Below are 15,801 nucleotides of genomic sequence, written 5' to 3'. Positions count from 1 at the left end.
CCAACAGCAGATAGATTCTTTATGTTCCAGACAGCAAATTCAGGTACAAAAGCCCACCACCATCATCCCTCCCTCCTGCCCCTTCAGTCTGGGGCTGAGCTGAGGGAGACATGAGGTGGGCTGGGGAGGGAGGGAGTTTGGGGGGGTTTCACAGCAGACTAGTGTTTCAAATGCGGAGGTAACAGACTCCACAGTGAGGGGGCTCCTCTGGGGAGATGGGGGTGGGGGGTGGGGAGTGGAAGAGGAGGGTATTATTGCATTTGCTGAGGGGAGACACACCCCCTCCTGCATTCCCTGCATCAGGAAACTAGGGAGGTCATGACCCCCAAACAGAACCCGAGGCCCCAGGGAGATAGGAGGGACCAGTTTGGCAGCTGAGGCGGAAAGTATTGGGGGCGGGGAGGTGGGGGTGGCCACCCAATCTGGCTGGTCCCTCTCCGCCGCTGTGCCTGACCCTGGCTGAGGTAGGTGGGGAGAAGGGCGGGGGCAGAGGGCTGGGCGCCCCAGCCAGGCTGGGAACTGACGAGGGGGTGGTACCGATTGGAGGAGAGGCAGAGGCCCGGCCCCACCTCCGCTCCGCATCATCTCCGGGCTACTGAGCTGGGCCCGAGCCAGACGCTGGGGTCCAGGCTATGGTGTCTCCGCCCCAGAGGCTCCCACCGGGCCTGGCCCACTGGCCCAAGTCATCTTGAGGTCCAGCGGAAGGCCTAGTAGCGGCCAACCTTGGCGTCCCCGATGGCCCCCCAGACGTCAAAGACAAACTCATCCGGGAAGGCGAAGTCACCCAGCCGTTCATCCAGGGCCTCAGCCAGCTCATCCGGGTTCCTTTTGTCCTTTCCAAGCTCCACCATGGTGGCCGCTGGAGGGGGAAGGACGGGGGAGCAGAATGGAGGCACAGATGACAGAGGGGCTCAGGGCAGACTCGGCCCCACAGGACCTACAAGCCCCTTTCTCCCACACTCCCACCCATCCCCAGACCCTGATGACCCCCTCCTCACTTACCCAACTCTGTGTCCCTGATGCCCATGTAACTCTCCAACAGGTCATCCACCTTCTCAATGGCCTTCTCCTCAAAGGCTGAAGGCTGGGGGTGGGAAGAGGGACGATGACATTATGATAATGTGAATATACCTGTAATTATACTGAGCGCTGGGCGCAGTTTTTTTTTTTAATACCACTTTTGGTATAGAAACCCATGGTTCTTCCTCATGACAAACCCAAAAGTGGCAGTATAATTAGCCCCATTTCACAGATTAGGAAACTGAGGTCCACTTGCTCAAGAAAGGTCCCAGAGCTGGGAGGTGGCAGAGGTGGACGGACATCCAGTGCCCAGAGGCCCTCAGCTAAGAGTGATGCTGCCACCTATTTCACAGGAAAGTGGTGGTTGCGGGGGGGAGTGGGGAGGGACTCAGGCTCAGCTCGAACACTCACCAGATCCTCTACTGTGGCTGGACCCCGGGATCGGAGCCGGAGGGTCCCTCGGCCGGTGCCCAGCTGGGGACCGGAGCCAGGGCGGCCACCCCCTGAACGCACACTGATCATGTCTGTGGGAGATAGGGGGAAGGGGTGAGGACTGGAGGAGCCCAGTTCCAGCATGTTCTGGGCAGAAACCCAGACATCCCGGCCTCAGACCGCCCTCCACCTTCTCCAAGCTTCTGTAGGCTTTGGGGGCACTGGGGACTGAGGTGACCCCAGGAGGCAGGTCTCCTGACTCTGGCTTGGCCGGGGTGTAGGAGGCACAGCTAGGAGCTAGGAATGGAAAAGGGCTGGGAGGCTGGAGGGGACCACTCCTGTCCCCGGGGCCGGAGGGACGGGAAGGGAATGGGTCCTGCGTCTCTAGCTACTTTCCCCAAGGCCAAGGGGGTTTAGCTGCTGGGCAGCAGACCAACCCCATCTGCCTGGGGAAGTGTTTTAGAGTCCCCCACCCCCACGCCAGGGACCTTGAGCCCATTCCTGAGAGTTAATGAAGCTGGACAGAAAAGTAGAGGGGCAGGCATAGGGCAGCCAAGCCTGGCTTCTTGGGGCTAAGGGGTTGGCCAGGTTGGGGGCGCTTGGCTAGGCTAATGGCTCCTGGAAGCTGGGTGTGGGGGCAACTTCCTCCTTGCCTCCATCCTCCTCCTGAGCTGGGCAGAAAGCCAACACCCTCTCCCTGTCTCCCCGCAGAAAGGGTGGGGCTGCCCCACCCCCTTTCTCACGGTTACCACCAGCTGGGCTTTGGGCACCACCTGCTGGTGGCCTTTGGTACTGCATGCGGGAGCAGGCGTGGGGTGGTGGGTGGCGGCTGGCAAGGGGGTAGGCAGCAGCCCCTCACCAAAGGCTTTTCGAGGCTCTGTGAGCTTCAATGTGAAGGTGCGGCCTCGGGGTAGCTCCTTGAGCAGCCGGGCCACCTCGTAGTGCCGGCAGCCCAGCAGGCTCTGTCCGTTGATGGCCTCGATCATGTCACCCACACTGATGAGCTGGATGTGGTCGATCACGCTGCCCTCCTTAATGCGCTGTGGGGAAGGGAGCTGTCAGCCCCTGTGGCGCCACCCTTGGGTCCTACCATCATAGGCTAGGCCTTACCCTCCAGACTCTGGGTGCCCCACCCCCAGGTACCTTGATGAAGGCATAGCCAGCCCCATTGTCTGTGATGGTGAGCCCCAAGGCCTCCTCCGACTTGAACACCTCCACTTCCTTGCGCTGCCCCTTGACGTGGGCAAAGATGAAGTCCTCCAGCCCGATCTGACCCCCCAGGAGCTTGTCCATGTCCACTTTGTGGGTGTTGAGGGTGCAGAACATCACCTGCAGGAGTGGGAAACGTTAAACCCTCACCTTTCTCCCATGCCCTTTGCCAACTGCTACCTGAGGGGGAAGGAAGGGGTGCTGAGAAGGGCTTGGAGGTATCCCCCCAGTGCCTGACCACCCCGAGCTCAGTGAAGGTCCCCACTAGGATGTCAGCTCTGCTAGGGCTGGGTTTCTGTCCTAGAAAAAACTCCCTACTGGTTCCAGGGCATAGAGCCTGGCATGCAGTGGGTGATCAGAAAATGCTTTTGGAATGAATGAAGGGGCACAGATACCCATCCTGCCTACTGAGACCCCTGCATCTACTTCCTGCAAGATCTCACTGTCACCTTCCTTGCTTCCTCCATTCCTTTGGCCCCTGAAATCCTTAGGGTCGGACCTCCCGAAGAATCACAGCAGGGTGATCTTGCATCTGACCTCCAGCTCCCACAATCCGCTGAGCTACAAACCCCTCAATGTAAGATGGGAATGTAGCATCCACCCCTGGCTGTCCATTCCCACAATCCACTGGGGCTGAGGCCTCCCAGTGCTGACAGGAACTCAGCACCCAGTTCTGGTCTCCAGTTACCCACAATACATTGGGCTGCAGGTCTCCTAATGCATGCCTGACTGGAACTCAGTATCCAGCTGTGGCTACCAGCCCCCATAATCCACTGGGGCACAGGCCTCCCAATGCCTGATGAACCTCAGCATCCAGCCCTGCCTCCAGTTCCCCATAATTCACTGGGGTAAAGCCTCAGTATTTGCAGCTTCAGCACCTAAGCCACAGCTCACAAACAGGATGCACATTCCGGCCTCTCTCTAGCTCACCATCAGGGAACCCCAGTGCCCAGCTCCCCAGTAGGTACCTCAGCAGCTGGCAGCCGGAAGGCTTCAGCAATCTTGCCATACAACTCCTTGACGTTGGTGAATCCCTCGATGCGGCCAGTGGGACTGCCATGGGCCAGCTGGGTGTGGAAAACGAGGCGGGGCCGCAGGGCGGGGGGAGGGGGGGGCAAGCCCATTTGGGGGCCCCCTGCCCCACCTCCGCCCAGGGGCCCCGGCTCCCCCACGCCCAGCCCACCACGGCCTGGCTCAGCCTCCTCATTTTCCACCAGAGGTGGCGCCTTTTTCCGCCGCCCCAGTCCTAGTGGCATGAGCAGTGAGAGGAGGGGGCGCGCCCAGGAAATCTGCAGGACAGGAAAAGGTGTTCAGGGCCTGCGTTGAAGCCTCACGCCGCCTTGCCCCTACAGGCCCAATGAAATTAATCAGAGAACAGGCTGGCCTCAGTTCAAAATCGGGTGCCAGCTCAGAGCCAGGCAATCACCCAGCCAGATGACTGGCCAAAGGGAACCTGGGAAAAATGCCTCATATAAGTGATTCAAACTACCACGAGGGCATGACACTCTAAGTCCCTCATGTGTGCCTATTCACACTCTTTTCCCTCCTAATAAACACTTTGTTTCACTTAAAAAAAAAAAACACAAAAAACCTGGTCCTAGCACTTACACAACTGCACAGAAATAATATCAGCTAATATCTACCATAACTGCTAACTGCTCTGTGATCTTACTTTATCCCTACATCAATCATGGGGACCATATTATTGTCCTGATGTGATTACATGATGTACCATAATATGTGATTATGCCCATTTAATAGATGAGAAAATGGAGGCTCACGGCCTACGTTTCTCTATTTTTCTATTGGTTGCAATCATTAGTGCTGTGCACAAAAAAATTTCTGACTCTTCCCTTTCCAAGCATGTAAGCAGATGGCATTCCTGGCCTCTTTATGACTGGGTAAGCATACGACCAGTTCTGGACAATGAGTTGTGAGAGGAAGTGACACGTGACATTTCTGGGCTGAAGCATTTAATTACTGGAGCAAGAACCTCCACAGATCTAATTTTCCCGGTAGGGTGACCAGCCACATTTGATGTGGTGGCAGCCCCACCAGGCCAGGCTCTGAGTGACTACAATGAATGAAACCCCCCTGCTAAGCTGCACTGGACATGTAGCAGGAACAAAAAATAAACCATTGTAGATTATGACTGCTAAGATTCTGGGGGATGCTTGTTACTGCAGCAAAACTTATCCTGACTGATACACGTTTTTTCTTTCCTCTCCCTCCACTCTATTTTTCTATCTCTCTCTTCCTCCCTCCCTCCCTTCAAACAAATATGTTTTGGGCACTAACTATATTCCATGCACCACTGTAGATATTGCCTTCAATAAGATAAGCAAGGTCCCACATTTCCTGACCCAGAGTAAATAAGGAGCCTGTGATGAAGGGTTAATGGATGAAGAAAACAATCTTATATGGGTAAATTCTAAAAGTTTACAAATACACACACATATGTATGTGTGTGTGTGTGTGTATACACCATGGGTGTATGTGTTTAAGTGGATACATGCATGTGTGTGTGTGTGTGTGTGTGTATGTTTTTAAAAGCTTTAGTTAGGGAATTCCCTGGCAGTCCAGTGGTTAAGACCCAGCATGGGTTCAATCCCTGGTTGGGTAACTAAGATCCCACAAGCATGTGGTGCAGTCAAAAAAAAAATGCTTTATTTAATAATTCAAAGCTGTAATTAATAATTTCATAAAAGTTTGCTAAACAGTATACCTGTGAAGGTAAGAGAAAATCTCTGTGAATGACTCAAGCACATTACTGAACCACTGAGCAAAATGTATGCTGCAAATATTAAAATAACTTCAATTCTTTAAAAAAAAAAAAAAGACAAGCAGTAAGGTCCCTGACTAGGGCCATCATGAGCAGTTACACAGGTTGTTCACTGTGCCAAAGCACCAGACCCGGGGTTGCATTTTTCGAATTCACTCCTAGTTGCTGCAGAGGTGAGCTAGCTGGGGCTCCGTCCATGCTGTCCAGAAGCATACAGTTCAGAGAAGCTGTACAGTGAGCAAGCAAATGTGTAAATATTCAATATAATTTCTAAGAGTGCTATAAAGACAATAAAACAAGTTTTACAGACAAGGTCACAGAGGACCTGCCTCTCTGGGCAGGCGAAGCTGAGACTTGAAAGACAGCAGGAAATATCCATAGGAGGATATGAGGCAAGAACATCAGGCAGTGAGAACAGCTAGCGCAAAGGCCCTGAGGTGGGGATTTCCTTGACATGTTTGAGGATCAGCAAGGAGGCCTGTGTGGTTGGATCCCCAAGTAAGAGGGACAGTGGGAAAAGGTGAGGGCAGAGATGTAAAAAGAAAAGACATTACTTTGCTGACAAAGGTCCGTCTAGTCAAAGCTATGGTTTTTCCAGTAGTCATGTACGGATGTGAGAGTTGGATCATAAAGAAAGCTGAGCACCAAAAAACTGATGCTTTTGAACTGTGGTGTTGGTGAAGACTCTTGAGAGTCCGTTGGACTGCAAGGAGATCAAACCGGTCAATCCTAAAGGGAATCAGTCCTGAATATTCACTGGAAGGACTGATGCTTAAGCTGAAACTCCAATACTTTGGCCACCTGATGCAAAGAAATGACTCACTGGAAAAGACCCTGTTGCTGGGAAAGACTGAAGGCAGGGGAAGAAGGGGACGACAGAGGATGAGATGGTTAGATGGCATCACTGACTCGATGGACATGCGTTTCAGTAAGCTCTGGGAGCTGGTGATGGACAGGGAAGCCTGGCATGCTGCAGTCCATGGGGTTGCAAAGAGTCAGATACAACTGAGCGACTGAACTGAACTGAACTGAGAGAGGTAACAGGCAGACTGTGCAGGACCCTGTTGGCCAGAGGCTGAACTTGGGCTTTTTATCTGAGTGAAATGGCAGTCATGGGAGATTCTGAGCAGATTCACAATTAAGCGAGCGACCAGTGTGGCTAGAGTGGAGTGAGCAATGGAAGAACACGAAGAGGGCAGGTAAAAGAGGTGATGAAGAGGGACTTCCCTGGTGGTCCAGTGGCTAAGACTTCACGCTCCCAATGCAGGGGGCCCAGGTTCGATCCCCAGTCAGGCAAATAGATCCCACAGGCTGCAACTAAGAGTTTGCATGCCCAACTAAGACCTGGTGCAGCCAAATGAATAAATATTAAAAAAGAAAAAAAAAAAAGAAGAAGCAATGGAGGTCAACTGTATAGGCCTTTATAGACAAGCAAAGAGTTCATGTTTAAGTCCAAAGTCACAGAAACTGGCCCCAACCCTCAGGTCTGACTCCCAAGCCCAAGTTCATCACAGTGATGCTGTCCCCTAGATGATTCAGTCTCCCTGGGCCTCAGATGCCTCACCTGTAAATGGGGACATTCCATCCACCTGGCCAGGTTGTGGTAAGGATCAGATTATGCCAAATTATATTTTTCTATGTAAGGGGGACTTCTTGCTCCCTCCTTTCAGATCACCTCTTCTCTAGGGCTTTCCTGGATTCAGTAGAGCCCCTGAGCTGTACCCATTTTCATTCATCCATCTGTTCTCCAACACCTCCTCTAACATCACCTGGTCCAGTCCTATCAACACTCACCTAGAGCTTCTCAGGTGGCTCAGTGGTAAAGAAGTCCCCTGCCAATGCAGGATACATGGGTTTGATCCCTGGGCTCAGAAGATCCCACATGCCATGGAGCAACTCAGCCCATGCGTCACAACTACCGAAGCCCAAATGTCCTAGAGCCCATGCTCCACAACAGAAAACATTGCGATGAGAAGCCTGTACACTACAACTAGAGAAGGCCCCAGTGCAGCAACGAAGACCCAGAGCAACCATAAATAAATAAATCTTAAAAGCAAAAACAACTCACCTAGACCACTGCAGCTGCCTTCTCTGAGTCTCCCAGCTTCTGCCCTTGCCCTCAATGGTCTCTCAAGACAGCAGCCAGAGTGATCCTGTAAAACATAAGTCAGGTCACATTTGTCCTCGCTCCAACCCCTCCCAGGGCTTCTACCTCACTTGGAATAAAAGTCAATGTCCTCCCCTTGGCCTATGGGCCCCAAATGACCAGCCCACATCAGCCATATGCCCTCACTCCCTGCCTCTGTCCCCCCTTGCTCATTCCCTGCAGACACAAGGGCCTCCTCCCTGGTCTTTCAACACACTGGATGAAGTTCAACCTCAGGGCCTTTGCACTGGCTGTGCCCTCTGGTAGCCACCCAACTCACTCTCTTACCTCTTTCAGGTGGAAGCCATACTTCATTCATTTAGCTTGTTCATTGTCTGTTTTCCAAAAAGGGCAGGGAACTTTGCCTGTCTTACTCATTCCTCTATTAGCTCAGAGAACACAGGGCCTGGCACAGGGCAGCTGCTTACTAAATACTTGGGGAATTAATCAGTGGATGGATTAATGAATCTAATAGTCACCAGCCCACCGGTCTCTATGCCCAGTTCTGGGGAGACAAAAAAGCACAGGCCGTAGCATCTGCCCTCAGTAGGATCTTGTCTCCCCAGCAACAGTATAAGTCCTACCTCTGGGGTCCCTTATTCCTTGCTTCCCAGCATAATTCTGGACACAAAGTAGGTGCTTCATCTAACCATGAAGACAGTGAGATTTTGTTTTTTACTCCCCTTCTAATCAGTGATACTAAACAACCTTTAAAACATTTGAAACCATTTGGATTTGCCCTTTTGTAAACTACTTAAGTCTTTGCCCATTTTTAAAAACCACAATTTTTTTTCTTGCTATGCCATGTGGCTCATGGGATCTTAGTTCCCTGACCAGAGATTGAATCCTGGCCCTCAACAGTCAATGAGCAGAGTCCTAATCACTGAACCACCAGGGAATTCTCTAAAACTGCATAGTCTGTTTTTAATTGCAATGCCTAGTCTTTTTCCTTATTGATTTGTGGGAACTCTTTATATATTCTAGATACTAGAAATAAAATACATTCTGAATGAATAAACTGGTACTGCTCTGTCAAGTTATTTCACTTGACTCCCTTAATGATGCTACCAAAAACAACAAAACCCCCCACATCATCACCTCCCCTGGCTCCCCTCCTACCACTCCCTGTACATCTTAGCAGAATGCAAAGAACATAAATATTAAACCTGGATTCGCCACTTATTAGTTGTGCAACCTTGAGCAAATGTCTTAACCTTTCTGAGTTCCAAAGAAATCATACATGTGTTTGGAACAGTTCCTGGGACTCAGTAAGAGTTCCACAAATGCTGGTGACAATTACTACTATTTCTGTCTGTATCATCTTTAGTCAGCTGCCAAGATTCAAACTCCCTCTTTTTCTAGGGCCCCTACATCCTGCTCACCAACTCCCAACTTCCTTACTCTGCCTACAGTTGATGCCCTGGTTCAGGCTGGCTTCATGTCTTACCCAGGACAGGGAAATAATGGTGGTAAGTGGGTGGTTTATGAATTTGTTTTCCAGGCCAGAAGAGGCAGAGTGGCCTGGGTTCAAATCCCACCCGTCACTTACCAGCTGAGTGGCTGTGGGCAAGTCACTTCACTTGATGGGGCTTCAGTTTCCTCATCTGAAAAATGGGCAGAATTACTGTCTCTCAGAGTGCTTATGGGAATCCAAAGAGTTTATGCAAGTAACTCAATTAGCACTTTGCCTGAAATTTGATTTAAGAAAATTATTACTCTCACTGTTATTACTGCCTCTTCCCTTGCCCTGCCCAGGAACATCCCAGTCCTCTCTGCCTGTCAAGGCTTACTCCTGGCCACCTCCTCCAAGCAGCCTCCTCCGCTTGTCCCTGCCTGTTACAACCACCCCTGTGGTCCAGACAACTCAGGACCATGGACTTAATTACATGCTGTTCTGGCAGAATTCTTGTCTTCCAGTCTTAGGCTGTTATTTAAATTCATGTCTCTATTTTAAAACATAAACCAGATTGTGTTGCTCCCCAGCCTCAAGTCTTACATCGGTTTCCCACATGATAGAAGAAAAGCTCTAAACTCCTTAATGTGACCCACAGATCCCCACAGAATCACATTCTGGGTTCTCTCCTGCCCCAGACATACCATGCCAAGCTTGGCCCAGCCTCAGAGCCTTTGCCTTGGCTGTGCCCCCTACCTGATCCTTAGAAAGCTGGCTTCTTTTTGTCATTTAGATCTTGGCTCCAAAGTTACCTCTTCTGAGATCCCCCTTTCTTACAGATTCTACCATGCCACTCCCTCATATTTTATTCATAGCATTTATCAACCTCTGTAAGTGTTTTCTTTATTTACTTGTTATTAACAATGCCAAAGAATGCTCAAACTACCGCACAATTGCACTCATCTCACATGCTAGTAAAGTAATGCTCAAAATTCTTCAAGCCAGGCTTCAGCAATATGTGAACCGTGAACTTCCTGATGTTCAAGCTGGTTTTAGAAAAGGCAGAGGAACCAGAGATCAAATTGCCAACATCTACTGGATCCTGGAAAAAGCAAGAGAGTTCCAAAAAAACATCTATTTCTGCTTTATTGACTATGCCAAAGCCTTTGACTGTGTAGATCACAATAAACTGTGGAAAATTCTGAAAGAGATGGGAATACCAAACCACCTGACCTGCCTCTTGAGAAATTTGTATGCAGGTCAGGAAGCAACAGTTAGAACTGGACATGGAGCAACAGACTAGCTCCAAATAGGAAAAGGAGTACGTCAAGGCTGTATATTGTCACCCTGCTTATTTAACTTCTATGCAGAGTACATCATGAGAAATGCTGGACTGGAAGAAACACAAGCTGGAATCAAGATTGCCGGGAGAAATATCAATAACCTCAGATATGCAGATGACACCACCCTTATGACAGAAAGTGAAGAGGAACTAAAAAGCCTCTTGATGAAAGTGAAAGTGCAGAGTGAAAAAGTTGGCTTAAAGCTCAATACTCAGAAAACGAAGATCATGATATCTGGTCCCATCACTTCATGGGAAATAGATGGGGAAACAGTGTCAGACTTTATTTTTTGGGGCTCCAAAATCACTGCAGTTGGTGACTGCAGCCATGAAATTAAAAGACGCTTACTCCTTGGAAGGAAAGTTATGACCAACCTAGATAGCATATTCAAAAGCAGAGACATTACTTTGCCAACAAAGGTCCGTCTAGTCAAGGCTATGGTTTTTCCTGTGGTCATGTATGGATGTGAGAGTTGGACTGTGAAGAAGGCTGAGCACCAAAGAATTGATGCTTTTGAACTGCAGTGCTGGAGAAGACTCTTGAGAGTCCCTTGGACTGCAAGGAGATCCAACCAGTCCATTCTGAAGGAGATCAGCCCTGGGATTTCTTTGGAGGGAATGATGCTGAAGCTGAAACTCCAGTACTTTGGCCACCTCATACTCATTGGAAAAGACTCTGATGCTAGGAGGGATTGGGGGCAGGAGGAGAAGAGGACGACAGAGGATGAGATGGCTGGATGGCATCACTGACTCGATGGACTTGAGTCTGAGTGAACTCCAGGAGTTTGTGATGGACAGGGAGGCCTGGTGGGCTGCGATTCATGGGGTCAGAAAGAGTCGGACACGACTGAGCGACTGAACTGAACTGAACTGAACAACTTGTTTGTTGCCTGTTCACCCCCCAATAGAATGGCAGCTGCCCAAGAGCAGGGATTTCTCTTGTGGTCACTACTGTACCCTCTATGCCAGGAACAGTACCTGGCCTGTGGTGGTGGTGGTGGTGGTTTAGTTGCTAAGTTGTGTCCAACTCTTGCGACGGCCACCAGGCTCCTCTGTCCATGGGATTTCCAGGCAAGAATACTGGAGTGGGTTGCCATTTCCTTCTCCAGGGGATCTTCTCGACCCAGGGATCAAACCTGTGTCTCCTGCACTGGCGGGAGGATTCTTTACCACTGAACCACCAGGGAAGCCCACCTGGCACATAGTAGATACTTAATAAATATGTACAGAACGAATGAATAATGTGTTTTATGCCCTCATTCTGACTACTCTCCGAGCCCCCCTATCCTCAGAACATGCCTACTGTACAGTTTCAAACTGCCACCTCCCTACCACACTCCCAGTCTCCTCTTAAACTTGAACATAGGTATGGAGGAAATGAGCTTCAAGTCAGCTAGTGGCACTGAGCAGGTTGGCTGGAATCCCACATCCCTACCCTCTCTTCACTGGGAAGGGCCTGGAACTTAACAAGCCTACAGCCACACAGAGTTGCAATGGGAGGAGCAGGAAATGGGGAAGGGGGTTCCTGAGAGCTCACGCAAGATAGGGAAGGGGACACCACGCCCATGCTCCCCTTTTCGGCAGTGTATTGCTTGGAAGAGGAGGGCGGGAGGCCTCTGAATCAGTCTTGAAAAACCGGCTCATGGGTGTTTCCAGGGAGAACGCCTACTGTCCGGGGCCCAGGCCTCCCCAGGGGCCCAGCAGCCACAGGACCCCAGTGGTCCCCACCACCCACCTATCTCTCCCACAGATGTCACTCTCTTCTCAGGACCCAGTATTCTGGTCTTGCTTTTCCAGCTTTGGGGAAAAGGGACATGGGGGCAGCTTCCTGTCTGAGCAGCTGGTGAAAGCAAAGACCAGCAGGTGTGCCCCAGATGGCTGTCTGGTTGGAGGGAATGGAGTGGGAGGAGCTGGTCAGAAACACCTGAGCCCTGAAGCCACTGGATACCTAGTCTAGTGGCGGAGATTCCAGTTCTGGACTCCGAGGCATGGGTTTGAGTCCCAGATCTGCCACTTACTCGCTGTGTGACCTTAGGCAAGACACTCCACCTCTCTGGGTCTGCTGCTTCACCTCTGAAAGAAGTAACAGCAACTTCCATGAGGGGTGATTCAATGATCCGCATGGTAAATACCTGACACGGAAGTGTTCAATGAATGCTAGCCCGGGTGATTTTTTTCATTATTACAATCGGGACCTCGATCCTCCCAAGGCGCACCCCACCCCCTCCCCAGGCCCTGGACGACTGGGACAAGGCCAGCTTCTGGGACAAGGCCAGCTTCGGGGACTTGCCCGAAATACCGACTCTGCGCCTGTCCCCACCGGGACGGGTACTCTCCAGAGGTGCAGGGGGCTGGGGTGCCGCTGGAGACGCCATCCCGGCGCCGGGAGGCGTTCACCCCTGACCCTAGAGGGAAGGCAGGCGGCCCTCCCGGAATGGGACTCGGACGTTTCCCCGCGTCCCGCCCCTCCACCGCACTCAGCCTAGACCTCCAGCTGCGTCCATGGGGCCGACCCCACCCCGCAGGATAGGCCGAATCCCCGCGGGTCCGCGATCTCGCGGGTCTGCTCCGGGGTCCCCGCGAGCGGCCGCGATGGACTCTCCTCCCCGCCGCCTTGCAGGGTATACTCACCTGAGCTTCCTTAGCCGCCGCCCAGCTCGCCCAGCTCTTCTCTCCGCAAACTCTGGCCCGGGCCTCTCCCGCAGCCACCGCCAGCGGGCGGGGCTGGCGCCCACATCTGGCCAATCAGAAGCGGCCGCCCGGCGCTCGCGGCCAATCCACTCCACGCCGCCCCCCTTCGGGTGGAACCCGAAGGAAACATTCCAGAGGGATCCCTGCGCTTCACTCGATTCTTCATGACACCTCCCCCGCGCCGCGAAGCGTTGGACCTTCCCGCCCCTCCTAAGCCGCGGCGGGCTGTACCACCGCGAGGCTGCGGAAGGGGGAGCTGAGGCCGAGCCCGAGCCAATCTCTGGGAGGAAGGAGGCCAGCGGCCAATGGGAAGCTGGGGGCCCCGGACCACGTGTTCTTGGCTAAGTGTCCGTGTAGGGTGCTGTGGGTGCTAAGAGGCGGGGGACCAGTCGTGGAAGTCAGGTGACCGATACTGAGTTTGGGGGTGGGCGGGGGGGGGGGGTGGGAAGGATACAAACTTCCAAAGTCCAGAAAATGGAACCCTTTCGGATACCCGGAGGAAGCCAAGGGCTGTCCCTAATCCAGTCCTCCACTCGGCCTGCCCATGCCCCAGCTCGGCCATCCTCAGGGCGGATAAAAAGATGTATTCATTCTGGGCGGGAGGGCGGGGGACTGAGATGAATAGGGAGGGTCCCGCGTGTCCGGCGTCCTGGATGGACAATGGACAAGGACATTCATTCATTCATTCATTTACTCATCAACTATTTAAGGCGCTCCTGCTCCGTGCCAGGCTCTGTCCTATCTCAACAGATACGTCTACCAGTAAGCTGAATGAATGTGCTCTTGGTAAAGGAAACAGGGCATGCAAAGGCTTGGAGGGCGGACAGAGAGATACAGCACACTTTAGAAGAGGGCAATAGCGAAGGAGCTTGCAAAGCAGCTACCAAAGCATCTTTAGGTTGCAGTGGTACGAAAGACAAGGGCAAAACGGTCTGTTCGCTTGCTGGTTGACCAGCGAATATTTATTGAGCACATATTTTGTGCTAGATTGCAAAGGATAGCCAGCCAACCCAAGTCTCAGCCCTCAGGGAGCTGACATTCACGAGTCTGTCTCCTTCATCTCTGTTGGCCCTCCGTCCCCCACCCTCCAGTCCTGAGAATGGCACAGAGCGGGATTTCCGTATACATACGTGGATGAAAGAACTAGGTAATCTCACCATCTCCAGGTTTGGCTTGTAACTGGAATTTCTTAGGCAGAAGCAGGTACAAGAAACAAAGACACAAATGCACCCTTCCCAGGCCAGGACAAACCTAGACAGCATATTTAAAAAAAGCAAGGACATCACTTTGCCAACAAAGGTCTGTATAGTCAAAGCTGTGATTTTTCCAGTTGTCATGTAGAGATGTGAAAGTTGGGCCATAAAGAAGGCTGAGCACCGAATAAGTGATGCTTTCGAACTGTGGTCCTGGAGAAGACTCTTGAAAGTCCGTTGGACAGCAAGGAGATTGAACCAGTCAATTCTAAAGGAAATCAACCCTGAATACTCATTGCAAGGACTGATACTGAAGCTCCACCTTTGGCCACCTGATGCAAACAGCCGATTCACTGGAAAAGACCCTGACGCTGGGGAAGACTGAGGGCATGAGGAGAAGGGAGCGACAGAACATGAGATGGTTAGATGGCATCACCAACTCAGTGGACATGATTTTGAGCAAATCATGATTTTGATTATCTCACTATTGGGAGAGAGTGAAGGACAGGGAAGCCTGGCGTGCTGCAGTTCATGGGGTTGCAAGGAGTCAGCTACTATTTAGTGACTGAACAACAATAGGCCAGGACTGTCAGTTCCCAGGACAGATGACATTTCCTTGTTCTAGGAACAACAGCCACTCGGACAGCTGGGGCCAGATCAAGGATTCACTGTGTGTTCTGGGAGTTGTAGTTCTTGGAGACTTTAACTGTTCAAGCCTCATGGAATGAGTCTTTGCAGTTCCCTGGGTGAGCTGCTGCACATTCCAGCTGGGCTAGGGCCTGCAGAGTGGTAAAGTGAAGGGGAGAGTGGGCCCTGGGCTGTTGCTGAGGGCTGCCTGGCCAGCCCCACCCAGCTGGCAAATACTGAAACTGCTGTGGCAGCGGGCACAGCTATTGTCCTTCTCTTCCTGTTCTGCTGACCTCTGCCACCCCCACTGAGCTATCAATTGCCTCTGGCTAGGCCAGTGCCCTCTGTGGGACTGTCTCCATTGTGCTGCTTGTGCCTGACATCTGAGCTGCTTCCTTCTACACATCTGGAGAGACGGTATGTGAGACATGGGGATAACAGAGTCCTGAGCAGAATCCACCTGAAGCCACCTGTTGACTGATGAGGAAGTGCCCAGGGAGGGGTGAGCAGGTTGCCCAAGGGCACAGAGCAATACTGGGTATCTCCTTCCTTCTTGATTTTATAGCTCAAGAGGTTGGGAGGCCCAGCTGGCGAGGAGCTCAGATTTTTTTTTTTAATATTTATTTTTAAATTGGAAGATAATTGCTTTACAATGTTGTGTTGGTTTCTGCTGTCCAACAATCAGCTGTAAGTATACATATATTATCCCCCTCTGAGCCTCCCTCCCACCCACCCCCATCCCACCCATCGAGGTCATCACAGAGCACTGAGCTGAGCTCCCTGTACTATATAGCTGCTTCCCACTGGCCATCTGTTTTACACATGATACTGTAAATGTTTCCGTGTTTCTCTCTCAATTCGTCCCCCACGCCCTTGTCAGGAGCTCAGATTTGAATGCTACCTCTACCCTTGTGTGTGGGGAGTTGGGGGTGGAGTTCTGGAATGCCAACTAATAGATGCAGAAGG

General features: G+C 51.6%; 1 protein-coding gene across 6 annotated transcripts; it reads right to left on the bottom strand.

Moving 5' to 3' along the window:
• On the bottom strand, positions 1 to 13,002 carry GIPC1 (GIPC PDZ domain containing family member 1). 6 transcript variants are annotated; one of them, XM_010806688.4, is made up of 10 exons: positions 12,956 to 13,002; positions 12,273 to 12,397; positions 9,139 to 9,193; positions 7,512 to 7,596; positions 3,630 to 3,950; positions 2,596 to 2,781; positions 2,312 to 2,492; positions 1,432 to 1,544; positions 1,003 to 1,084; positions 2 to 859 (listed from the first exon to the last, which is right to left on the bottom strand). In XM_010806688.4, exons 5-10 carry the CDS (start codon positions 3,915 to 3,917, stop codon positions 708 to 710), a joined length of 1,002 nt encoding a protein of 333 aa, XP_010804990.1. In that variant the 5' UTR covers positions 3,918 to 3,950; positions 7,512 to 7,596; positions 9,139 to 9,193; positions 12,273 to 12,397; positions 12,956 to 13,002; the 3' UTR covers positions 2 to 707. The 6 variants fall into 6 exon arrangements, with proteins under 6 accessions (NP_001179947.1, XP_010804990.1, XP_015327433.1 ...); XM_015471947.3 differs by having other exon boundaries at positions 12,343 to 12,397; XM_010806689.4 differs by lacking the exon at positions 12,273 to 12,397.
• Positions 13,003 to 15,801: the final 2,799 nt, after the last annotated feature.

Source organism: Bos taurus, chromosome 7, assembly GCF_002263795.3.
Source record: "Bos taurus isolate L1 Dominette 01449 registration number 42190680 breed Hereford chromosome 7, ARS-UCD2.0, whole genome shotgun sequence".
Lineage (NCBI taxonomy): Eukaryota > Metazoa > Chordata > Mammalia > Artiodactyla > Bovidae > Bos > Bos taurus.
The sequence above is the reverse complement of the archived record's forward strand: the minus strand, read 5'-3'. Positions and strand labels throughout refer to the sequence as shown.

Coding starts and splice junctions, on each gene's coding strand:
- GIPC1 (XM_010806687.4), bottom strand. CDS start 12,447: ATGCGGATCATTGAATCACCCCTCATGGAAGTTGCTGTTACTTCTTTC. Junction 2,782..3,629: donor TCCGGCTGCCAGCTGCTGAG/GTACCTACTGGG, acceptor CCACTCCTGCAG/GTGATGTTCTGCACCCTCAA. Junction 2,493..2,595: donor CTGGCTATGCCTTCATCAAG/GTACCTGGGGGT, acceptor CCTTCCCCACAG/CGCATTAAGGAGGGCAGCGT.